Source organism: Pomacea canaliculata, linkage group LG1, assembly GCF_003073045.1.
Source record: "Pomacea canaliculata isolate SZHN2017 linkage group LG1, ASM307304v1, whole genome shotgun sequence".
NCBI classification, from domain to species: domain Eukaryota; kingdom Metazoa; phylum Mollusca; class Gastropoda; order Architaenioglossa; family Ampullariidae; genus Pomacea; species Pomacea canaliculata.
The window spans coordinates 44,693,125-44,719,110 of NC_037590.1; the positions used below are offsets into that span (position 1 = coordinate 44,693,125).

At 43.0% G+C, this 25,986-nt stretch overlaps 2 protein-coding genes across 10 annotated transcripts; one reads left to right on the forward strand and one right to left on the reverse strand.

Moving 5' to 3' along the window:
• Positions 1–190: 190 nt before the first annotated feature.
• Positions 191–11,507, forward strand: LOC112563643 (sodium-dependent multivitamin transporter-like). 8 transcript variants are annotated; one of them, XM_025237849.1, is made up of 17 exons: positions 191–449; positions 660–697; positions 2,127–2,601; positions 2,882–2,947; positions 3,330–3,381; positions 3,791–3,858; positions 4,195–4,349; positions 4,501–4,641; positions 5,514–5,643; positions 5,871–5,959; positions 7,046–7,161; positions 7,614–7,681; positions 8,339–8,425; positions 8,988–9,181; positions 9,738–9,838; positions 10,413–10,534; positions 10,979–11,507. In XM_025237849.1, the coding sequence occupies exons 3-17, from the start codon at positions 2,233–2,235 to the stop codon at positions 11,138–11,140; spliced, it is 1,920 nt and encodes a 639-aa protein (XP_025093634.1). In that variant the 5' UTR covers positions 191–449; positions 660–697; positions 2,127–2,232; the 3' UTR covers positions 11,141–11,507. The 8 variants fall into 8 exon arrangements, with proteins under 8 accessions (XP_025093634.1, XP_025093641.1, XP_025093687.1 ...); XM_025237856.1 differs by having other exon boundaries at positions 2,154–2,601; XM_025237902.1 differs by having other exon boundaries at positions 2,231–2,601.
• A 512-nt stretch (positions 11,508–12,019) lies between these two features.
• LOC112563633 (calpain-2 catalytic subunit-like) lies at positions 12,020–25,016 on the reverse strand. Of its 2 annotated transcripts, none has more exons than XM_025237821.1 (21): positions 24,745–25,016; positions 23,143–23,440; positions 20,904–20,973; positions 20,565–20,669; positions 20,267–20,417; positions 19,641–19,815; positions 19,134–19,214; positions 18,596–18,681; positions 18,075–18,152; positions 17,723–17,813; positions 17,378–17,468; positions 16,983–17,122; positions 16,521–16,741; positions 15,884–15,914; positions 15,353–15,470; positions 14,752–14,813; positions 14,419–14,487; positions 13,645–13,723; positions 13,353–13,469; positions 12,910–12,962; positions 12,020–12,658 (listed from the first exon to the last, which is right to left on the reverse strand). In XM_025237821.1, the coding sequence occupies exons 2-21, from the start codon at positions 23,281–23,283 to the stop codon at positions 12,632–12,634; spliced, it is 1,986 nt and encodes a 661-aa protein (XP_025093606.1). In that variant the 5' UTR covers positions 23,284–23,440; positions 24,745–25,016; the 3' UTR covers positions 12,020–12,631. The 2 variants fall into 2 exon arrangements, with proteins under 2 accessions (XP_025093606.1, XP_025093613.1); XM_025237828.1 differs by lacking the exon at positions 24,745–25,016 and adding an exon at positions 23,801–23,935.
• Positions 25,017–25,986: the final 970 nt, after the last annotated feature.

The following is a 25,986-nucleotide window of genomic DNA, read 5'->3' on the forward strand; positions in this document are numbered from 1 at the left end:
TTTTAAGTGAATAAATTGCAATTTTACCGTAGCGTGGCTGTATAAAAACATGGCGGCCACAGTCTGTCTTGTCGCCGTGTCTTTACGACATCACTTACGCAATACGTCCATGACGTGTGCACCGTGACGTCAAGTGCACCGTGATTTGACGTGGACTCTGCGCGATGACGCAAAGCATGACGCGTGTGACGAATATTACTGGCCTTGAACTCGGCTCAGGGTGAAAGTCAAAAGCTCGCCATTTTCTAGACTGATGTCCGCTTAAACCTTTCTTCCCAAAACCTTCAGTGAAAACGCTGCACATGGTAAAGACAGACTATGAAGTGTGACGCAGTCATTGCATCGAGCTCAAACAATCTCGCTGCTTCCTGATTTGTGTCGTCATTTGATGGAGATGTGGAGTTCTTTCGGTAACTACTCCTGGTTGGACATTGTCAACATCGCGCAAAGTAAGCGTCTCTCAAAGCCTGTCGCCAGTATTTATTACCTGTAGTTACAGTCTGATTGGAGTTAGGTAAACACATCCTGTCACTCACACGTTCTAATTATGTTTGTGTTTTTTACCTGTAGATAAAGTCTGTTTGGAGTTAGGTAAACATCCTGTCACTCACACGCTCTAATTATCATGCCTGTGTTTTTACCAATCAACTTCTATCCAGTTGGGAGGAAGCCATCATCCTGTGGACTGTGGTAGTAGGTATGCATGCAATATTTCGTCTACCTTGCAATTGAGGTACTCTTGAAACGAATTGTTCTCAAACGGCAGACTATACTGTTACAGATCGACACAACTGTGAACATTAAAGATCATGTGTAGGAGATAAATTAAAAGAAAGTTTGTAAAATAAAATAATTATTTTGTTCCTCCGAGAACAAATTTGTAGACAGTCATGTACAAGCGGAACTGGATGCGACTGTATTGCTCTGCTCTCTTTATTTTTCTGTTGAGTTTTCAACTTTAACTGACATCGACTTTTGCATTTCTTCAGTTCCTTTGGTTTGTTTATTGTTATTGACACCAAGAATTGAGCTGGCAGCATATTTTTATATACACTTTTCGAGTTTTCTATGTTTATCATCATTCTTTATAGTCATCCCTGCCGCTGCTGTACTTCTGCTACTACCACTACGACGACGTCAGCGACGGCGACGATGATAATGACAAAGAAGAGTACTTTTGTGACTGTGACAAAGACATTATGACAGAATTAGCTAATGTTACACAAAAATGTGGGACTTGAGCTATTTACAGGGTGATTAAGCTCTAATTTACTTAAAAATAGATGTTGTTTGTATTCGTGTTATATATTTGGTATGTCTCAGTGTACAATGTGTACCTAACCCTAAACTTGTTCTTTTTGTTCTCTGTAAAGCAAAGCTTTTTCCTTTCTCTCTCTCTCTCACTCGAACACGTCTTCTGCATTAACCACGAGCCTTACATTTTATATTATGATTTGTTCTTATTTAGTTCTGTAGTTTCCCCCTTGTGTACATAGCCAGGTGTATAACCTTTGACCTCTCGACTACAGTACAATTCTCTCAGCTGATGTTGGTAGTTTAATGTACGATGATAATAACTATTGTTGTTTGCTGCTGTTTTACATCCGACATGATGGTACTATCTTGAGTTAATTTTATTTTTGTATTACTTTTTATAGCTAGTGTCTGTGAAGATAATAATGATAAAGATGTTGATGGTGATGGTTATTGGTGGTTCCTTTACCATTGAAAAGAGCTCAGTTCGAGTTCCTTTCTTCTCTCTCTCTCACGATGGTTTTGTTTTTTGTTTATTTTTTAAGGAAATTTAATCGACTGCATTCTGTGGGAGTCTTAGAGCTGTTCGTTTTTCATTATTTGATTTGAAGGGTTGTCTTGAAGTTTTTTATTTTTAAATCAATGTTAATCTACAGAAATGTAGGAGCCTTAGCAGTTCTCGTTTTGGGGGTTTATTTGCTCGTTGGACGAATATTGTTTTTATATTTTATTTAGATTTTTTAAAAATTTCAGTATACCATACTTTGTACTTCTTGTTTTCTACGGATTTTTCTTGTTTAATTTCTGTTTACTTCTTGTTTGTTATAATTTGTTGATTTGTTTATTTTATGTTGTGTCCTTTGGTTTTTAAGTTAAATAGAGAGTTTGGTCCTCGGCAGAGACCAGCATCCCACCCTTGTGCACTCAGCTGCCACTTGTAGTTGAGACTGATGTGACCCGCTTCTCGCCGCTCCAGGGATGCAACATTCCGACAGCAGCATCACGACGGGCGTCATCCAAAAGCTCGGCTTCCTCGACTACATCATCTTCGCCACCCTCTTGCTGACGTCCATGGTCATCGGCGGCTACCAGGCGTACCGCGACCGCGAGAACGAGTCGGTGGTGAACTTCTTGATGGCGGAGCGCAACATGCATCCGCTGCCCGTGGCGTTGTCGTTGTTGTCCAGCTACGTGTCGGCGGTGAGCATGCTGGGGGTGCCGGCCGAGGTGTACTTGTACAGCACCCTGTACATCTGGATTGGGGTCAGCTACCCGCTCGTCATGCTGGCCACCGCCTACATTTACCTGCCCATCTTCCACGCTCTCAGGATCACCAGTGTGTACGCGGTCAGTCAGTCCCTCAGTCTCGGGAGGTCGTGACAGGGTTAGAGATGTAGATGTCGGGTAGGCTAGGACAATCATGGAAGTGTCATTAAGTTTTAGAAGTCTTGGTGATTAACAGCAATTACAGCACAGAGAATGTTTATGATCATGACAATCCTCCTCCTAATCATCATCATTGTCGTCGTCGTCGTCGTCGTCATCATCATCATCATCATCATCATCATCTGTAGGGACATCTGCAGCAACAATGAAAAGAGTAACATGAGCAACCTATCGTCAACAGTATCTGGAGAAGCGTTTCTCTAAGATGATCCGGGCTGTGGCGGTGATAACATTCGTCATGCAGATGGTGAGTACCGGTATAATTACCTGCATTAATTATTCCTTGATGATGTTGTGTTCAAGGGCTCTCACTCTCTCTTCCTGGTCTAATTCTGTCCTTATTTCATTTGTCAGACAAGACCCAACCATTTGCACTCGCCTCGCTATGTGGTTTTGTCTTCAGACACGCTTTTCAAGCTCCTTATAGTCTGCAGTTGAGTTCAGCTTTCTCTCTCTCTCCTCCCTTCATCCTTTTCAATTAAATGCAAATTTTTGAATGACTTCATTGCCGTTTTCATGTAACGGTCTCATTGGCTGGTGATTGGTAGTGTGAGAGGTTTGACTGTCTTGTTGTTTTGTTGTTCCGTCCTGTAAGAAAAGCTGAGAGTTGTCTGTCGATGGTATTGCAGATTTCTTACATGGCGCTAGTTCTGTATGCACCGTCACTGGCGATACATTCTGGTAAGCATATGTCAGATAGATAGATAGATGATAGATAAGATAGATGTTCTTTCTGACAAGCCGTGGTTCTGTCATATCGGAAAACTCGTTGTCGAAATGGCGTTTATTCAAGACTTTGTACAAAATACTTATTCAACATTTACTTTCAAAGTCAATGAAAAAGTCAGATTTTCTGTCGATGTTTGTTATCCTGTTATTACTGTATTGATAAATTTCTGAACACGCCAAGAACACCAAGAAAACTTAATGCCTTTAATGTTCTTTAGAAAGCGGAGGTGAGAAGCAGAAATTGCTTTCTACTGCGAAAAAGGATCAAACAGCCGCGGATTTGTTTGTGCAACTATTATTATTGACACAACACACATATTTATTGCTTCTTGTTATTGAGCTGCTGTCTTCGTGTCAACAGTGACTGGATTTTCTCTCTGGAGCGCGGTGTGGATTGTTGGGATCGTGTGCACGTCCTACACAGCCCTCGTGAGTCTACCTGTGCTTAGCTTACACCTTTACACTTACACCTGATGTGCACTTATATTATGTCCATGTACACCCAGACTACACTACATTGATGTAGACGACACCTGTGCATGTACTGTGTATATGTATATGTGATGTGTCAGCCAACATCTCTGTAACATCGCACTTACTCAGCTTTTCCTGTTCACAACTCTCGCTTAGCCTCTTTCTGACTTCAAGATGTCGTGAGTAAAGTTTACTGGCTGCTAGACTACAAAACAAATACTTCCAGTCGAAGAACTGTGGTGGAGTCTGAAAGGTCAGTAGACGTGTGTGACCTCGCGGTGCGTGTGGCAGGGCGGCATCAAGGCTGTGATGTGGACGGACGTCTTCCAGTCGGCGGTGATGTTCGCGGGGCTGCTGACGGTGGCCATCAAGGGCATGATGGCGGTGGGCGGCATCGCCACGGCTTGGGACGACTTGTACACCTCTGGACGAGTTGTCTTCGCTGAGTATGCCCTTGTTATGATTTCACGGCACTCAAAACTCAACTTCACCCACAACTTCTTTTGTCTTCTTTAACCCAACGTGTGTGTGTACGTGTGTGCGTGCATGCGTGTGTGTGTATATCTCACACTATTGGCTGTGCGTGCGTGGATTCAGGTTTAGCCCAGATCCGTCAGTACGTCACACTGTGTGGTCCTTATTCATCGGCGGATTCTTCTCGGTGTTGGGCATCTACGGGGTCAACCAGGTTCAGGTCCAGCGCTTGTGCACCAGCCGCACGCTCTGTGGCGCTCAAATGTGAGTCACTGTCACCTTGGTGACGTCTGCTGGCATGTCGTAAAGAATGAACACAATGTCACACTGCCATGTTCACTACACAGCAAAACCTAGTGAAAATGGGAAGAGACAAAAATGCGTGCATGAGCAGGCCACCGTTATCGTCTCAAATTTTCCACTGGGGCATTGTTCTTAGTGACAGGCCAGTTAGCGATCCTAATTCCAAGAAAACAAGCAAACCTCCATAAAACAAGTTCAAAATATCCCCATGTTCACTTTGTGTTTATACACATACTGAGTTTAGTGCAATCAGTGCCATCAGCACTGACACCTTTTTGGGTGCATTTTCTCATTTAAGTAAAACCGTTTATAATTTTTTGCCATGTAAACAAAGGATCAAGTTATTAATGGCTAATTCCTAGTTATCAAGCAGTTACGGTGAGCCTCTACCTTTCACATTTGTAAGTTTGGCCTTGAGCTATCAAAGTCCTTTGTCCGAAAAGTGAAGTGATTTCCATCTTGAAATATATTTTAAAGGTACATGTCAAATATGTCCTGTTAGAGTAATTAACCAAAGAGGTCTTAGAGAAATCGACCAAAGATATTGTGACATAAGAGACTACACTAAAAAGGTTAGTATTGTTAGAGACGGAAAGCACCACGTTAACCCAAAGGTGTTAAAGACGTGGACCAAAGGTACATTGTTAAAGACGTGGACCAAAGGTACCTTGTTAAAGACGTGGACCAAAGGTACCTTGTTAAAGACGTGGACCAAAGGTACATGTTAAGACGACATGGACCAAAGGTACCTTGTTAAAGACGTGGACCAAAGGTACATTGTTAAGGACATGGACCAAAGGTACCTTAAAGCTTAGTACACCATTGTCTTGCAGTGCTCTCATGCTGAACGTTCCTCTCTTGTGGTTCTTCTTGCTTGCGGGGCTGGTAACCGGTGTTGCCATCTACAGCTTCTACAGCACCTGCGACCCTCTCAGTGTCGGCATCATCAACAGCACGGATCAGGTTAGCCAACAGACTCCTGACAGTCGGCACTACTAACAGCAGTGTGTACCAAATGTCTTGCATCACCTTTATAAAAGAATTGCTAAGTCAACTGGGTGAGTAGATTTTCAGCCTCGTACAAAGCCTCTATTAAAGAGCTGTCATCAAAATCGTTATTCCAGCAGCAACTGCCTTGTTTCACTTTATTTACTCTAAAGCTTTAGCTTATCCTCTTGTCTGGTCGCCAGGTTCTGCCTCTCTTTGTTATGGATGCGATGGGTAAGGAACCTGGAATTCCGGGACTGTTCGTGGCTTCCATCTTCAGTGGCGCGCTCGGGTCAGAACGCACACACACGCACACACGTACACACACACACACAGTCAGTATTTTCAGTCAGACCCCTTGCCTCATGTGTCTATGTTCATATAGTGTAATACCATGTTATGTATAGTGCCCATACCTCTCGAGGGCAAATAAATAAAGTAAAATAATGTCTCTTGTCTAATGCTGCATCATATTGTCAACTCCTACTTCTACTTGTATGGTAGCAGCATATTGTCAACTCTCTACTTCTACATGTATGGTAGCAGCATATTGTCAACTCTCTACTTCTACTTGTATGGTAGCAGCATATTGTCAACTCTCTACTTCTACATGTATGGTAGCAGCATATTGTCAACTCTCTACTTCTACATGTATGGTAGCAGCATATTGTCAACTCTCTACTTCTACTTGTATGGTAGCAGCATATTGTCAACTCTCTACTTCTACTTGTATGGTAGCAGCATATTGTCAACTCTCTACTTCTACTTGTATGGTAGCAGCATATTGTCAACTCTCTACTTCTACTTGTATGGTAGCAGCATATTGTCAACTCTCTACTTCTACTTGTATGGTAACATCATATTGTCAACTCTCTACTTCTACTTGTATGGTAGCATCATATTGTCAACTCCCTACTTCTACATGTATGGTAGCAGCATATTGTCAACTCTCTACTTCTACTTGTATGGTAGCAGCATATTGTCAACTCTCTACTTCTACTTGTATGGTAGCAGCATATTGTCAACTCTCTACTTCTACTTGTATGGTAGCAGCATATTGTCAACTCTCTACTTCTACATGTATGGTAGCAGCATATTGTCAACTCCCTACTTCTACTTATGGTAGCAACATATTGTCAACTCCCTACTTCTACTTATGGTAGCAACATATTGTCAACTCCCTACTTCTACTTATGGTAGCAACATATTGTCAACTCCCTACTTCTACTTATGGTAGCAACATATTGTCAACTCCCTACTTCTACTTATGGTAGCAACATATTGTCAACTCCCTACTTCTACTTATGGTAGCAACATATTGTCAACTCCCTACTTCTACTTATGGTAGCAGCATATTGTCAACTCTATTATGTTGCAGTACAATATCTTCAGGCCTCAACTCCGTGTCAGCAGTTCTGCTGGAAGACATCATCAGATCACACCTGGATGAGACCATCGGCGAAACGCAGATTAAAAACCTGTTGCAGCTGATCAGTAAGCAAGAGAAAACAAACACTGCTACATGCATGGCTTGGTGTAAACAATAATCCTTCAGTTTTTATACTTAGCTGTTAACACGCTTCATCTGGGATGTGATGCAATAGGAAGAGGAGAACTAGAAAGACAGAAGGACGTAGCATTAAAGTTCGCTCTCCTTTTTCCTGAATTGATTGTTCATTATTTTAAGTGGTTGTTTCCTCTTTGTGAATGTTAAAGCAAGTTGAGGGATTACTACTGGTCTTTTGGGAAATAATTACATTTAGTTGATGATGATTTCTTTTCGATTCACCTGTACTTTTCATAGGCAAAGGTGAAACCTTTTAATGTGCAGGCTTCCCCTACATCTTATCGTCAGATGATGATGATGATTAGTATTATTATTATGATTATTATTATGATTATTATTATGATTATTATTATTATTATTTATCACACTGTTTCTGCAGTACTGATGATTTCTCTCCTCTGTCTGGCGGTGGTGCACATCGTTGCGGAGACCAAGAACATCCTGCAGGTGACCCCTGCGGCTGGACACCAGTGACCCCGGGTCGCTCTTATCTTTTCTGTTGTTAGCATCACACGCACGTGCTTAATTCACTTACTTGCTAGTCTTATCACAATTGTCCCTGCTGCATCCACTGAACCACAGTTTGCTTGTTATTCTTTTTCGTTGTAAACTCTGCCACTTTGTAGACCCTATGACAAACTTCTCTGGTCTTTGATGACGATGTATAGTATTTAATAGTGTAGCATATGATTTATAATAGTATTTAATAGTACAGCATATAATTTATAATAGTATTTAATAGTACAGCATATAATTTAATAAGTTTGACATTAGCAAAACTATGTTTGCAGAATAAAGCAATTTTGGCGTTTCGACAAAAGAATTACTGATATGGTCATAGCAAGGTTGTGCCACAATGTTCCAAAATAACATTAAATTAAGTTTCATTTCACAGATATCATGATTTTTTGGACATTGGTATTGTGAAATTTCTGTGCAAAAGGAGTAATAATAATCGGTACAATATTATACATGCACACTGCACCTCGTAGAGGCGGCAGTAAACAATAATATGAGGACCTATTATGTGACAGATAGGTTTTGTTGTCCAGTCGTTTGACATCATGCTCAGGCCCTGATTTTCGTGTGGAAAAATGTCCTCAGGCTGCTTTATCGCTGTATGGACTGTTCGCCGGTCCCATCCTCGGCCTCTTCTCCCTGGGCTTGTTCTTTCCTTGGGCCAACGAATCGGTGAGCTTTGCGTTTGTTCAAACCTTCTTGTTGTATGTGACTACGACATTGAGCTGGAAAACTCTCTTTAACTGACAGAAATTATGTTTCTAAAATATTTCTTGTATTAATATGATACTATTTAATAGTATAGCGCCCTTTTCTTTGAAAGACTTTCCTCCATACGGACTAGATAGTAAAGGTACATTTTTAAAATTCTGATGACAGAATGCTGAGTGTAATGTAATAGTTGGATGAACATCCTCTTCCCTTCCAGATATTCAAACATTTTTATGCACAAATGTAGGCAATCAGGCCTCAAAATTGTATCTGGATACGTTTACAATGTCAAGGATACAGCCAAGTGGGACCAGATGTTCCTGAGTATTTGTGGACAACCTGACGTCACGTGTATTTCGAAAAGGAAAGAGAAAATGGTTTCTTACAATAAACTCTGCCTAGTCATTAGGAAAAATATTGTGCTGCAGCCGACCATAAAACAGGCAGTGAATGCCTGTCAGCTTTTAATCCTGATCATTAGACATGCGCATTCTTGCTTTTTATGAATGCCTCGGTTGAGCAGGGGGCGCTGGCGGGGTTACTGGCGAGCCTGACCGTCATGGCCGGGATTGTGCTCGGCAGCATCATCACGGTGCCCTCAAGCAAGTTCCCCTACTCTCCTAGAAACACGCACGGCTGTCCAAACATAACAGAGTTCATGAAGTTCATCAGCAACAACACCAGCACGGCGACACCGACACCAGCGGACGCCGAAAGGTATCGCACACGAGTCGGCGTCTCCATCATTTCTTGTCTGAAAGTGCTTGTGATCGATTCCCGGTCAAGTGTCTGGAGAACAGCTGCCGTGCATTTTCTGTCAGTGGGTCCTGCGCATGCGTACTGTCAAGACGTACATGAGTACAAGGACAAACATGGGAAGACGTAGTTTCAATAGTTGTCGCCCGTCCTTTGATTTATTAAAATCAAGATTCCCCTCGTCAGCTTTTGATTAGCAGAAGGTCGGTGATGATGGATCATTTCTCTTTCAACAACTCTTTCTTCTGATGCTCTGTGACTTTAACTCTTTAACTGCCTGGTTACTGTGATGCCATTGTCACGTACCCCGTATTACTACGTTGTTTCTTCTCCTTTCAACTTCTCGACACCTACAGTCATCAATATCATCATCATCATCATCATCATCATCATCATCATCATCATCATCATCATCGTTGTTGTTGTGGATACATTATAAACCGATATACCGCTGAATGTGATGAGTGCAATACCATATCAAGTGCTGAATGAAGGCCAGAATCTGCTCGTGTTTCAGGTGGTTTTTCTACCCCCTCTTCACCATTTCCTACATATGGTACGGCATGTACTCGGTCATCATTGTTATCGTCGTCGGCCTCCTCGTCAGTTTTGTAACAGGTCAGTGACGAGTACAGAAGACAGGTGTAAGCTTTGACCTGAAATACAGTCGGAAGGGGAAGTGGGAAGTTAAGAAGGGTTAATGAAGTGGGTAATGACAACAGGGGCGAGAACTGTGGCATCACAGTTAGAAACTGGTCAATCTCAGTCATCTGCCCCTTACTCTCTCAGCTGTCTACATTCGGAGCTATGAAGTCCGGCCTCGGGACCCTCCTCTTTACAAGTAATATCTATCATATCAAGCGAACTCATCTGATGACTCCTCAGTTCTTAATCTTCGTCCATGTTCTTTGTTCATGTCTGCCACGATGTCCTCCCATTGTTGACACTTGTGTTTCTTTGTGGTATGGATGACTGTCGGTTTGTTTGTAGTCTTTCGTGCATTTGAGCTCGCCTCTATAAATACGACGACGACGACGACGACGACGACGACTGTGATTATAAGGAGGAGTAGAAGGAGGAGGAGGATTAATAGACGTTAATGAGTGTAAGTCTATTTTCTCCTTGTCTCATTCCACACACACAAAGGTTTGCGCAGTATAGTAAGTTGACTGACCCTCCATCGTGTTCCCAGGCCCTACAAAGCCTTCTGAGATCAACCCATGGCTCATCTGCCCCATCTTCGACATCTTGCCGCCCTTCAAGTTTCTACCTGAGCCTACACGCAAGCTCCTACGATGGGGAGTGCGCCCCAGGGTACGTGCCGGGAGTATAACACACATACACGAAGTATCACAGTAAAATCTTTACTAAACAGTCTCAATCACACACACATACATACACACAGTATCATGGTAAATCTTTACTTCACACTCTCAATCACTCCATTTCTTTTCTTTCAACGTTGTCTTTGTTATCACCGACTATATCTACACAAGTCCAAATCTCAATGTTTTTCTTTTCACTATTTTAAGCTGAAGATGTCTAACAGCGTGTTATATTCCTTTTTCTTTGCAAACACAAGGTGTGGACAGATTTATTTCTTGTTACCAAGGAAGTAATTTGTAACAAATAGCTTTTGGTCAGTGTCTGGGTACCTGCAGCGCAAGGTCCATCTCTAGGCGCTGGTCGTCAGGAGTAGAGTCCTTGCAGCCGCCAGTAACACAGTAAACAATCTGTAAATACCATTATTTTCGGCAGGAAATAAACAACCTGGAGGAAGTGCAGGAGTGCGACATAAGTGTGGAAAAGTTTAGTTCTGATGATGAATACAACGACGACGAAATGTCCATGACGAGGGAAAGGAAGCGCAGCTCTAAACCGAATTCTGTCCACCCTTCCTATGGTGACATTGGTAATTAGTGGCTACCATGGTTACGCATCTTCTTATATTCCCCACCCCGGCACCCGGCACACACGCGCGCGTCACGCGCACGCACACGTTTTCTTGGGTGGTTCGTGGGCCAACATTTTGTTCTTGTCACCAACACAGAGAGATTCGAGAGTTTGGAGGTTCAAATCTCGTCTGCGATGTGCTATTTATTTTCTGCGGGTGATACTTGTTTGCGGGTGACTGTTTATTCTTAGTTTCTGGCTCAGAGTAAAACTGGTTTGTGGAAATACCTTCTTCCATTCTTCTTTTCCTTCCTCAGTCTCGTTCTTTCAAGCATCCCAGCCATGTTGCCGCTTTGTGGGGAGTTATTGTTCAGAGACAAATAAAACTAAATGAGTGTAAACATTATACGAGACCTCAACCAGTCAGACAGGATGTTTGGAGAAGGAAGGTAGGTTGGGGATGTTAATCCTAACCTTTTCAGGTCGTTGGAGAATGAGGTCATTTATCTCGGGGTAAGCTCTCTTCAGTCGACCCAGATGGTGGGGATCGGGTACCTGACCCCACAGAGGGCTGGGCAGGGTAGGACAGCGAGCGAGAGATGAGTACCTCCCTCACATACAGTTGGCCCCGGGAACAGAGAGGTCTCTAACATCTCACCCTCACTCCCCCTTCCACGACCTGAAAAGGTTAGATGACCTTTGCCTTTTTCCCGCCTCTCCGAGACCAAGCGGCCGTTAGAGTGCAGGTAGCAGTGAAGTGAGGGCCGTTGGCCTTCAGGTAGAGTGTGGAGAAAGTATACCTCAAGTCGGATGTTAAACATATTCCATCCACCTCCGTGTGCTTTCTCTCTCTCCCCCAATTCACAACCTCGCTTGAAATATGCTAATTAAAAGAAAAGAACACACTTGTCTTTATTTATATTTATTGAAATTTTAAGATTACATTTATAATTTTGATACTAGTGCGACTTTAAAACTGGAGAGTTAAAGAGAACGAGAAACTATAACACTCGTGAACTGAACATGTCAAACAAGTGAATGTAGTGAACAATATGAGAAAGATGGAGGGGGAAGTTTATAAATTACACTTCTTGTAAACATCAGTAAACATCGACAGTCGGAGTTTATCTTACGTTGGTACCTTGTTCTAGTGTTTATAATCATATTCTTTCTTTTTGTCTTTCTTTCTCTCTCTCTTCTTTCGCTCTCTCTGCGTACATGTGTTTTGTTTGCTTGCTAGTCCTAACACAGGTGTAACAATGATATGCATCACATACACACACACTTACAGTTTCATGGCCACACATGTTTGTAGTGAATTAATGGCGAAGCTGAGCCAAGTCACCATGGGATGAAGGTGTTTACACAGATGTATGCTGCCTTTTCCACTTCATGGCAAGAGTGACAATTCAACACGAGTTCCACACTGTCCCTGCGTGAGGTCTACCCTGGATCACGTGATACGTTGGGGAACTTTCTTGTGGCCACGATAGCTAGAGGAGGTCTTTGGTCAGGAAATCAAAGGTACAGCGTGGTCACCATCCACTGAAAAATACCCGTTGTAGACACGATACCATTACAAAGCCAGTCTCTGACATCAAAGTTATAGAAATGTCAGTTAGGGAGTTTGACATTGTCATATAATCAGTTTCTTGGCATGATCTCACAAGAAGCTAGTCACAGAGCAGGCTGACTATCATTACTCAAATTCTGATTATATTTACTTAACCTTTTGATTCAAGAACTAATGGACTTATACGTCCACATGTGTGAAGACCACCACGAGCCCCACCTACCTCCTGTAGATCCATCATCATCTTCCCACCGTTAGACATCTTCTTGAACATCCCTGTGAACAAAATGAATGATTGTTTCACGTGCGAAGAAGAGGAAAACTGCGATTGTAGAGAAAGTAGACAGCGAGTGTTCAGAAAATGCCAAATACTAAACATGTGGAGCACACAGAAAGATGGATCACCGAACTAACAGGCAAACACGGAATGACAAACCGTTAGACAGCTTGACAAGGAGGATGACAACGACAGGAGACAGAGAGATATGGGAGGGAGAGATGAAGAAAAACGAAGGAAAGAATTTGCTGAAAGGATGGAGCCGAGAAGTTGATCAACTGTAGGACAGATCAGCGTCCAGAACATTATCACCAGTGGGAATATCAAAGACAAAGAGATGGTAGTTGGGGGAGGGGAAAAGAAGAGAGTAACTGGTGGTTGTTACTGACTGTAGGCGCGGAGGATGCGGCAAATGGCCTGCATGAAGTCGTCCTCGTGCATCCGACCCTCGCGGTCGCCATAGCGCCGCACCACGCGGTGCAAGGCCGTGGTGTCCAGGTTGAAGCCTGCAATGGACGCCGATACCGTGGGTTACCACTGCAAAACCACTCTCAGCCCTTATACAACAATGCTGACAGACATGCAAAAAAAAACTTGTTTATTGTAGGTGTGTGTGGTTTTTTTCCATGCTTAATTCGATTCATCTTGTAAGTGCCAGCCTTGACCTACGAGCCCACTGACCGATGTGTTGGAAGAGCCCCTTCAGCTCCGTGACATCCACAGTGTTGTCCCTGCTCACGTCTGCACTCTTGAAAGCATCCTGAAACGAAACTAGGTTGTAGTTCATTGTGTTCCTTACAACACTTGCACCTACATTACATATTCAGCCAAGATGCGCAGCGGCTACTTGGTCCTCTCATCATAAAGACTGCCTTTAGTTTCGTCTGCATTGTCTTCCTTGGTTCATGGTTCACCGCGAGATAGCAGGTAGTCGTCTGAGCCAAGAGAGTGGTGAGCACAGGTAGCTTTAGAGGAAGATCATGCTTTAGTTATTCTACCCTGAAAACTTTATAACCCTGTTATCTATATGAGGGTCCACTCTTTTTTGTTCATCCATAAACTGAGTGGGGAGTGGGGAGGGATTCAGACTACCATCCGAAATTATTGGGAGATTTCAGACCCTTGTTTAACTAGTGGGAGCTTTATACACCCCCACATAAATATGACGATGGCTTTAGAGACTAGTCAGAGAAAATACATATCAATACACATGTATTGTACCTCTGAGATTTTAATCCCCGATGTCAACAAATTATTTTAATTATCAGAAGCATGTTATATGCAGTGAAAACTTTCAGTTACATCTCCTGCCGAGGCCAACATTTCATGATACTTCGTACCATGTCTTACCTTTGACCTTATTTTCTTGACCAGACAAATAACAAACTAACCACCCTGATCACAACTCGCGACTTTTCGTTAACCAATGTCTAACAGCCTAACGTGTCCACTCACCTTCCATGCCAAGATGTCCTTCCAGACTTTCCTCACTTGTTCTTTATCAAGCAGACCGGTCACATATGGCTGAGATAGTGTTAAGGAAGCCGCGGGTTGTAACAAAACTGCCATGTTGGTTGTGTACACTCAGGTCAGGCAGTTCATTTTGTTAGAAAGTACAGTCATGTCACGTGTCTAAAAACAATTCACAAACATTGCATTGTAAGCAGTTTAATCAAGTCACTTACTGTCTTTGTTAAACCCTTCACGGTACTGGAAGAAGGGTAATAATAATTAAAATTGTCATAACTACACAGACAGTAACGGTAAGTCCAGGTGTGATAAGGATACGTCGTTGAAGGCGATCACACAGCGACATGTTTCTAGAGAGTAGCCCTCGGCTTTCCCGAACTCTGCAGCAAACAAACAAACAAGATGACAAGCGGTAATATCTGGGTATTGGAAAACCATTACTCACAGCAAGAGAAAGCTGCCAGTAGTGAACAGCATTCACATTCAAACTATTTGTGAAATGCAGTGAGTGTTTCAGTGAAAGCCCAACTGTAACACTGGATGTCACAGCGAAAATTAACATCGAGACAGTCATGAAGAGAAGATGGACAGATAGTAGGAAGAGAAAAGTGTGTGTGTGTGTAAAAGAGAGAGATAGGCTGAACGAAGAGGAAGGGTAGTTACATAAGTGGTTGAAAAAAAAGAACGAGTGTGTGAGAGGTTGATAAAAACACGGAATATGTTAGCAAAACGTGGAACAGTAGAGATGTGAGTGGTTTAAAAAGAAAGAGGAAGGTGGGTGTGAGTGATCAAAAGAAGAAAGCACATGCGCACAGGAACACAACATGGTCAACCAGAAGTCCAGGAAACAAGTCCACCTGTCCGCACACAAACACACTGGAAAATGTGCAACATGGCTGACAGAATCTCTCGATCAGACCTTTCTGGTTGGCTTCAGCGAGAATCTTCTGTACACCCCTGGCATCGACTTTGCCATCAGGCCCCTGATGCTTGTGGAACAGCACATCAATGAGGTCCTCTGCCACCTCTACCGTCTCCTGCACATGCGCAAAAGCAAAAGGTCACTCGATAAACATTTACAGACGTTTACAGCAGATATGTTTATTTACTGTTGTTTACAGTTTAGGGGTTGCTGGTTGCTCTAAGATGCCTAATGATGTTGTTTTCAGTTAGGATACGATTCCAAAGAAGGCTCTGGTTTTCACCAATCAGCGGACAGATTTTGATGTCTACGAATCATTTAACTTGGTAACAGGATAAACAAAAAGTATTGGTGGTACCAGACACTTGTCATCATAAACTTCAATATATTTTAGTGTATCCATCACTCAATGCAAAATTAAACCCAAGGAACAGAAGCAACTGGTGCGATAAAATATGACAGTCCAGCGATTTGTAAAATAAAATGTCTACAGACAAATGGACTGGCAGGCAAAAGCCCAGTGCTCACCCTGGTGGGTCCAAGAGGCTCTTCAACAGGTCTGAAAAGAAAGCGTAGTGTTATAAATATTTTGTTTTTTTTTGAAATAATGTGAAGAAAGATAAACGGAATTAAAAAGTGAAGCAAGTAAAACAGAAAAGATAAGTCGCGGGGCACAATGCACAATATAAATGCACGCGCATGTACATAGATATGGACACATATGCAGATACTTATGTATATAAATCCATAAAACTATAGAACATGCTTTGTCATACAGGCCACACCACTAAACTTGCCAGAGATCAAAAGAGCGTTAATTAACGAAACAAAGTGTGTTCCATGATACTTCAAAATTGTTCCTCAGAAACACTAAGAGGCGGAGTATAGGTACATGGAATATTGCAAGCAACAGATGGTAGATGGTACATAACATACACAGACATCAGGACAAAACTACAATGTATCGGGCAAAAAGATGTGTGTAATATAACGGCTGATCTTTGCTGACAGATTTATATGCACGGAACACAATCACAGGGAGGGAAACAACTGACCAGACCAATGTAGAATGACATTTAGTGTCTGTCCTGGCACATAGAGAAGCTTTGATAATCACACTTGCAATGTTTTCAGAAATGAGTATGGAATGATTTGGTCAGCCTACCCTGCGCTGGCAGATAGCTCGGTGAAGATCCTCAGGTAGAAATCCGCCTCTTTATCAGGAACGAGGGTGTAGGGTATGATGATGTACGTGCCGGGGTCAAGGGTGAAGTGCAAGGCGCGCTCTCTGAAAAGCCAGATGGAGCCGGACTTGTCCACCAGCTCCGAATGTTCATAGTTGTTGTCCGCGGTCAGTGCAGAGGGAGGCTCTTTGCCAGGCCTGATCTGTGGTTGGTAGATAATATAAATAAAACTACCGACAGCAGGAGTGCGAGGACAAAGTCACATTGCAAACATTCTGTCAGAGGAGTGCATCTCCAGCTTCAGCAGTGAGGTGAAGAAGAAACGTGTGTTGGTGCTGGTGGTGCTGGAACTGGTGCCATGACACGTCATCTTTGTTGTCAATGTCATCATCCTTATCATCGTCATTGTCAGTGAAGGGGAGATAATATTCACGTTCACCGACCTTAAAGATCGCGAAGCCGATGGCGATGTCGTTGGTTTGCTGTTTCAGCTTGCCAGTCACCTTGATAAGGGAGATAACCATGCTGCTGGGCACTGAACCCTCTAGGGTCACTCGGTACTGGGGGTTGGTCCAGAACTTACCTGCACAGGTACACAGCTTGAGCTTGCAAGAGTTAGGAGTGAAACAAGGAGGGACACAGAACTGCCCCATTGATCTTGAACACAAGCGAATTTATTGAGCATGTTAGTGTGATATCGGGGTGTCCTAGGAGAGTAGCATATGTTTGTATGTGTGTGTGTTTGTTGTTTGTTGTTTCAGTGTGTATCGTGTATGGTCAAGGAGAGGTGTGATTACAGGTGTCAGTATAGTGACTTACTGACTTATAGACAACTTACGTGATGTCCTACTCATGGGAGAGCCCCCAGCGTTCACTCCCCTGAGCCAACTTCCCGAGAAGGTCGCCTGCTTCCACTTTTTCTTTACCACCTGATAAAAGTCAACAGATTTTACAGGGGTCATCCTACACACTTGTTCAGCTCGTATGTGACCGAATTATCTGTGTGACTGTCTGTATATTTAGGTTTACTTCTGGGTATTACTTCCAATTGGAAACAAATCACAGGCACAGCTTTAAATAACGATTGGCAAGAGAGAGGGAAGGGGGACCATATGACAAAAAGTAAGCTTATATACATATATCTAAAGTAAGAAGGAAAGAGAGACGAAGAGGAGAAAGATACCATTCCACGTTGTTTGTCTGTCAAAAGATCTGGAGACAGGTGGCATAACTCCAGCTCGTCAAAGTGTTGCACAAAATCTTGGACACTCATCCTGACAATAGAATGGATATTTAACATAATATTGCAAATTCTTGTAATGTACTAGCATCTCAGCAAAAACAATATTAAGAGATTTCTCTGTAGGTTTTCTATGTTGTATACCTTCATGAACCTTCATGAACACATACCTATACACTGTATCTGTAATCACACCTCATATTTACATTGCATAAATACAACAAAAAGCACACTATACATATACACTGTACATACATACAATGCATCTATATAATACCAACACCTGTACACGTACCAAAACTCGCCGTCGTCTCGTTTGTTGAAAGCTTGATCGTTTCGTTCGTTGGGGCTGAGATCGTCCCAGGTACTGTGCCTGCCACGGTCAACAGACATGATGTAAATGATGATACAGGTATTGCACATCCCTCCACACTACCCGTGATATAAGTAGACATCCCAGGGTGCCATGAGCACGGTATTGTAGACAGTTACTGTTGCATCTGATTAGCACGTGACCATGGAGTGCAATCATGCTACTTAAAAGGTTAAAGGAACTGTCCATGTCAAAGGTTGCCTCGTTCTCTTTTCAGCAGCACGTTTGATAGGGTGGTTGGCGGCTCCATGTTTATGTAATTAACATCTCTCTCATCTGTCTGTCTGGTTCAAATAATCTATATCGACTAACATTTTATTATAGAAAGAAAATTAAACCTACTTATTAGTTTAATCTCCAAACAGAGGAATAAATGTACAAGGCTTCTCTGTCTCCTCTTTCTCTCTTCCCTCCACCGACAGACAGATGGTCCGACTACTCACTTGTCAGACCACGCTCCGTTCCACTCGCCATGGCCGAACGGATTTCGCAGCAACAGCAGCAGTTTCTTTTGACCTTTGTGGGTCACCTGCAACGCCAATCAGAGTCAAGGTGCCGACCATCCAGGTGTATGTGACCCATCGAACCGTGGTACTCATCGCATATCTTGTTTTAATCATTTCTGTTATCCCTCAGCTAAACTGTTCTCACTCTTATTGTCACTATGACCGTTCACAGCCCAATATAGTCTTATCAATAGATGACAGGAGCAAAATGTAGGAAAGAACAAGTGAAAGACAGGATTAAGGGGCAAAGTGTATATACGGGTGTATACTGCGGTGTGTGAGAGTGTAGTTATGTAAATGCTAGTTGTGTGTGCTCGTGTAGGATTGTATACATATAAATATAACATTTTGCACATTATTTATGATGAGATAAATATACACCTCTATGCGAGCTTAATGTCCCTAGTCGCTGACAAAATAAAGTATCGGAATCCTGAGAGGATATCAGGCAGTGACAGTTTGTTGATGTACTCACTGTCTTCAGTCGGATGATGCTGTAGGCGTGCTCCGAGTACAGTCCCGACGACAGCTTCGTCTCTGACCGACTTGATCGCTTCTGTAAAGGTGTAGTAGACCTATGTTTCACATGTCTACAGTGCAAGGTGAACTGTAGTAAATATATCTACCTATTTATCTATATCTACCAATTTATCAATCTATAAGAAACATGAGAGACAGACAAGAAGACACAGACCGTGAAGAAGACAAATAAACATACTGCCTTAGATAAACACACACATGCACAAATATACTGATACACAAACTGTATAATTATAGAAACATATCTACAGATATACATAAACATAGATACAATGCATGTATTTTTGACACATACATGGAGAGACGGACACACAAACACGCAGTCACCGACTTGAGAAAGGGTTGCAGATACAGTCGTTGATGTGAGAGACAGATGGACAGTTCCCCAACAGACAGACACACACACAGGCAGACAGAAAGAGCGGACTGCAGTGAGACTGACGAAGATGCCGGCGCCCATGATGGTCTCCATGCCCTCACACGCCATCAGGAGGTCGGCGATCTTGTCGGGGCTGACCGAGCCCCTCAGGTCCACCAGCTCAGTGACCCCGCCGGTCATGTCCAGCAGTGCGTCGTGCACGCGCCCTCCGTCCAGCGCCTCGTAGCAACCGTACAGCCTTATAAACAGACCGCGTGCAGACATCGTACAGACTCATAACTAGACCGTATACTTTACACACATTGTGGGCTTTTTATGGCATTCTCCACCTTTCACAAAAATGCTCGCCCTTGCGGTGTAATGCGATAAGTGGTTACCCTGCCTCTAGAAAGTGAAATACCATTTTCAGCAATAGATGCGTTGGTTGGTCTAGACACAACTGGTGTGTTTTAAGACTTTGTTCAATTTGTGAATGATTTCGTCTGTTATACTGGAAGTCTCTGACCGTGTTCTACTACGACTGTGTTCTACTATGGACTGTGTTCTACTATGAGATGCGAATCTCAATGTCCCTGTCCTCGCCCCCTCACTTCAGCAGTCCATCCACCAACAGGAGCCCCGCCAATGTCCGCACTAGAAAATTACAAACCAAGATGCTCAATGCATAAAATCAAAAGCAGGCTACTCACTTGGCAAATGCTTTCTCGAGAAGCGCGCACCAGAATTCATTCTTGCGCGTGCTGGAGGTGTACACCAGCTGGCCATCGCGCGTGGGCAGACGATCGTCTACAATCACCTCCTGCCACTTGCCGTACTGCCAGAAGTTGAAGAGGAATATCCCTGAAATACAAAGATCGTCCCGAAATCCATGAAATAACCATGAATAAACCTAAAATGACCCAAAATAACATAAAAAGAAATTCAGAATCACTTTAAGACATCCGCAAAATTTTTAACTTTCCCTTGTTACACACTTTGCATGTTTACCTGCGTAGTCTTGGCCGTACCCTTGGTTAGGGGGCACCACTCTTTCTATCAGAGCTTTGTTGGATGCTGCCAAGGAAGCGGCTGCCGCTATAAACCAGCAGTTACCTGCAACAGGCCGAAATCACCATGGTAACCATAACTGTGTTGACAAAACTCGTTTCAAAGGTGAATTGTGTGTTCTGTGTCAACTTTGACACATTGTGGAGTTGTCTCCACGTGTTCAACCTGGAGTGTGAGACCGTTGATAGATAATCCTACAACAAACACCATCACTTCTTTACACACTCACGCCCAGAAGAGGAGGGGTGTAATTTTCAGGGTGCATTTTTATATACTCACCTAGAGTTCCCTGCTCCAGATCAACATACAACGCACCATCTACAATAAACTGTGCATCGGAGACGATTTCCTGTAAACAAAAACAAAATGATAATAAAAAAATAATAATAATAACAATAGTACACATTTTCGCGGGATTCATTTTTATCTTTTCGACAGTGTAATCCTTTCCATCTTCTCCTCTTCTCAGCTCGTAAGAGACAGGCTAACACTTAAAACTTCGTACTTTGTGTTTTCTGTCCAACTCGATTTGTGCAAAATTCACATTTTAAAAAAATCTTTAGGTTTACCGCCCCCCCCCCCCCATCTATTGGCTCCAAAGGTATAAAGCTCTCATGCCAGTTCATCATGTGAGACACTATAACTGTTACCATGTCAAATTAATGAAATGATTCCTGAATGTAAACACCTTACACAAGGGCCATAACCACATTCAGTTTTGGCCACAGTATTTGATTACCTCCCGTTGTCCCCCAATCGTATGCCAGACATCGAGTCTTCTAGACACTCAAGTCTTATAGTGTGGTACACTACTTGCATTTCAGACAATACCACTAACAATATTTTGGTATAATCGTGTCCTGGCTGTCAACGATCACAATATGACAGGGTTCTCCGAGTGTTTTCAAGCCCATCCCATAATGCTACAAACATGCGGAAAGAGTGTCGCCCATAGTTTCATCGTGTAATCGTGTCCTGTTTGTTAAAACTACCAGTGATCATATTATGAAATGTCTCGCCTCAATTTGTATTCTGTGTCTCCTCTTTTTCCCAGTACTAGCAAATGCAAACATCCTCATACTTGATTTAAATTGTTTCCTTGTTTCCTACTTTGTTGACTGGCTGCATACAACAGACTGGGTGGCGATGACAAACGCTTGCTGTGTTGTGGAATAATCATGATAAGCTACTTAATTCACTTTAACACCCACTCACTTACCACCCCATTATTTACATTAGGTTTTTACATTTTTCCAGTTCTGCTCAGTCATGTACGCTTTTGTTCTATTCTTTTCGAAAGCGGGTGGGTTGACCTGTACACCTATAACATTTCAGTCGGGTGTCATCAGGCATTTTTAACGCTCATCAAGCGTCTCGTCACTCCACAGTTATAAGTTCATTATTTGGGGCCTGCTTAACAGGTAGAAATGTGTCGGATGTAGCGGTTAGATGGCGAGCCAGTCGCGATGACGCGCCCCCTCAACCGCCAGGTGTACAGACACTCGGGTCCACAGGTGTGTTGGTGTGTTGCTCGACCCATACCACCAACTCGCCCACGCAACCTGACGGCGAACACATGCCGTCACCATGGCTACGACCTCACTCCATCCGAAGAGAATCCGAACAAATGGAGGATTACACACCTTTAATGTCTAATTAACACAAAGTGTGTGGAGACATGTGTGTCTGTGTGGCTGTGTTCGTGTGTTTGAAGCAGAAGTGGTTGAAACCTGTGTAAATTCACATATATCACACAGTTCTGGTCTTCACATCTTTGTAAACAATACTCGTAAGATCACGTGACCATGTTTGTCAATTGTTTTGTCTGTAAAACTTTAGCACAACAAAATCGCATGTTCACCCATGTGTGCAAGCAAGGTCCTTTCATGTGACAAATCAGACTGTGCGGCTGGCATGCACCCTCTAATCGTCCCGACACAGGAATAGTAAGTGTACGAGGGTAAAGCAGCCCTACTGCGACATCAACCTCTCGCAAACAAGGTGGGGAAAGGTGGTGGAGTTCATGGAAACCCGCTGACTCGTCATGCACAGCACGTGTCACGTGACGGTCTGACCTCTCACCGTTGCTCTGATGTTTCCCAATGTACAGTTGCTTGACTTGCGTGTATGCAGGTTGCTATAATAATCTTTCTACACATGACTGTGCCCTTCATATTCATAAACGAGGTCTGTGAGAAAAAACACACTATCTTCTTCATCTGAAAAGGTTTCTGAGATGTGGGTCTAAAAATATCATCAGCTATCGATCGGTTGGGACTTCCCGGTGTCGTGTCGAATGTCCGAGATAAAGCTGACAGCAGAATTCATGCACACACACACACAAATCACACTTCTGACACATGTTCCGGTCCTCTGAGCTTAATTTTGTATACACTACCTGCTACTGCAGTCGAGAGTAGACACCTGTCACCCGGCGAGTCAAAGACACGGTGCAGGTACAAGCTCGTGGGACGCAGCCCATCGCACGCAGTAGATTGTGAACAGAAATTATTCTCACCTTGGGTCGCTTCCACTCGATGAGGGGAGTAGACCAGGGAGCTTGATGGTACAGCGAGGAGCTGTTTGCTGGGAAATCCGGGTCCTCAAACAGTGTGCCCGCCTGCAGACATTTTCGTTTGATGCTTTCGTAGTCGGTCATCGTGTAGTTGTGTGTCTGAACGCTCGCCAAGTCCTCGTCCTGCTTATGGTTTGGGTTGCCGAGACTGTCGTCTGCTATCAGGGTGAGCGCCGATGTGTTATGTTCGCCGCCGACACCTGCACACTTGCGGTTGTACTGAAGAGAAGAAGCGCAGAAGCTGAAAGTAGATACAAAGCACACTCTCAGTACAGCCTCGGGTGATTCAGGTCACTTCACTCATGCGTGTCTTCCGGTAACTTCGATCCTGCCTCCAGCAACTGTGGCGGAGGGCGATCGACCGCAACGACAAGCGGAGGCAATTCAGTCTCAGAATGTATCTCGGCAGAAAGGTATCAAGATTTTACCACTAAATACCTGGGGTGCTCCAGAAAAGTATATTTAAAGCATTTGATTGAATGACAAGTGGTGCGAGACAGGTCACAAAGGTCATTCAATATAATACTGCACAAAGGTCACTGCTACTATATTTTTAGCAAAAAAAGTCCTATAGTCATCAACCTACATAATCCTGGCTTACTTTACTGTTACTGAAATGTAGTTTACATCCAGTCAAGTGCTGATCAATCTTTTGCTACTTTGAAAGGTTGTAGCATCCATAGCAGTCAATGTGTTGTCTGAGTTCAGGTCTGAGGTCATGTTTGATGATCACGTGGGTTCAGGCATCTGCATGAGTGCTTCGGGTACCGATATCTCTCAGATAAAATGTTTCGTCATGCACCACATAATGACAAGTAGACAGAATACAAGACAAGAAGCGTAGGTAGAAATCGGGAAAATGAGGTTTGTGAAGATATCGGTGAGTAGGATCTCACTTACATTTTGTTCTGTCAGAAAATCGAAAACCGAAGCTGGGTCAAGGTCATCCAGTCACCTTTAAGTTTGAAGGTCGGAAACGCTTTCCATTCCAACTTTCCACCTTAAACTGACTAACTGTCACTGAGAGAATCACACCTCAATTTGAAAAAAAAACAACTGAAAATAAACTAATAAGTAAGATACAAAACCGTCTCGCGTAGAGCTGCATGGATGAGGACACATAGACACATTCCAACACCGAAATTCACCCGGAAATATCTCTCTTCTCTCTCTCCTTTCCGACTACAGTTTCTGTCTCTCCGTTTAAAAACTGTTTTGTCTGTTTTCTGCTGCCTGGACATCTACTTCATCTATGTATGTTTTGATATATTAATTTGCCACCTTGCTGTATAAAACTCTTTTTATGTTTCTTGCGGTGGGCCTTTGTCTTAACAGTGCTCGCTCTGTCTCTCCCTCTCTCGCTCACACACACACACAGATTGCACGTGTACGAGCACGCGCGTAACTCGGCAACACCTACTAATAATCACAAACATACACAATTGCAGTTAACAGACATTCTACAAACGCTCGATGTACTGGTTTATACAGTTTTTACTATCAGCACATTTCACAAACAACTACCTGCACAAAGTGTTTACTCACGTGACGTCTGTTACAGAAGGTAGGACTGTCCTGGAACTAGAGATAAACAGCTACCGTCATTTTGTTAATTTATAAAGGACATAAATATTGTTGTTCTCGGCAGAGGAGTGACTAAGAGGTGTATGGTAGGTATAAGTCGCCCTCCGTGGCCAGTTCCACACAGTGACTAAGCAAGCTATAAATAGCAGCTTCACAACTTCTCAAGGTGAGGCTACGCAGGTGTTGTTACTTGTCACACCTTGTACCAGTGTTTACAGTAACAACCACTCCTTCGATAAATGTAGTCATCTAAAATATCAACACGAATTTTTTTGGACCCTACAAAGCGTTGTTGGTTTTAGGAGGCTTGTAGGTAACTTCATTGCAATTGATTTGCATATTAACGATGTGAAACTTCTGGAGTAGTGTGCATGAGGAGCATTTTCCCACACATAAAATTGCCGTACAATTCAGAGATAAATATAGACACTTTCATGAGCAGGAAAGGTTAAAAAAAAAGTTTATTCAATCGGCAGCTCACACAGTTCATTCTTTTTGTTCTTGGTCTTTGTCCCAAACCATAAAGGCGCGCGTGCGTGCACACAGCAGTCCGTTGTGACTTTCCGTTTCCGTGTAGTGCAGTCAAGTACACTGAGTATCTTTATACAAATATGAAACCGCCATGTGTAACTCTGTAATTTAGTCTTATTAATAAGAATTAACGGGAAGTGTTGTCTAAAGCTTTGTGAAGAATGAGTAGGAAGACATTTGTGTGCGAATGTTCCCGGAGTTTCCTGGTTTGTGGTGGTGGCTGTGATGTTTACACATCCTTACCATCAAGCTGTTGTGTACACACTTTCAGTAGGTTAGTAACGACTGTGTACAAGTTCCCCCACCCACCTACCCCGCCCTACAACTGCTGTATACAACCAGGCTTTGTGTACTCCCCACATCCTGTTACAATATATTAAGAACAGGTTGGTGTTTGGAAGCTTGCTCAGACTGAAAATGCCATCAGCCCACCTAAACCCTCACGCCTCAGGTATCACATGCTATTTTGGAGCAGTCACTCATCCCTTGGCCGGCATTAGCATCCTTCCCCTTTTGGTTTGTTTTGGTGGGTTGTTTTGTTTTTTTAATGGGATTCCTGCAAAAATAGTTTTATACTGATAATGATATGGAAGGTCAAGTGCTCTGTGTGGGTCCTCGGATACAATTCTTGTTTTGAAAGGGCTGTGTCAGTTGACAAATTTGTTGAACATG

Bases quoted from the DNA above. Each gene is read 5' to 3' on its own strand.
- LOC112563633 (XM_025237821.1), bottom strand. From the start codon at position 23,283: ATGACCGACTACGAAAGCATCAAACGAAAATGTCTGCAGGCGGGCACA. The intron at 17,814-18,074 runs GTACGTGTACAG...TTCTATTGTCAG, and splicing joins CGAGACGACGGCGAGTTTTG to GATGAGTGTCCAAGATTTTG. The intron at 13,724-14,418 runs GTGAGTGGACAC...GTTTCGTTTCAG, and splicing joins AGGACATCTTGGCATGGAAG to GATGCTTTCAAGAGTGCAGA.
- LOC112563643 (XM_025237842.1), top strand. From the start codon at position 389: ATGGAGATGTGGAGTTCTTTCGGTAACTACTCCTGGTTGGACATTGTC. The intron at 7,682-8,338 runs GTGACCCCTGCG...AAATGTCCTCAG, and splicing joins AGACCAAGAACATCCTGCAG to GCTGCTTTATCGCTGTATGG. The intron at 9,839-10,412 runs GTCAGTGACGAG...TCGTGTTCCCAG, and splicing joins CCTCGTCAGTTTTGTAACAG to GCCCTACAAAGCCTTCTGAG.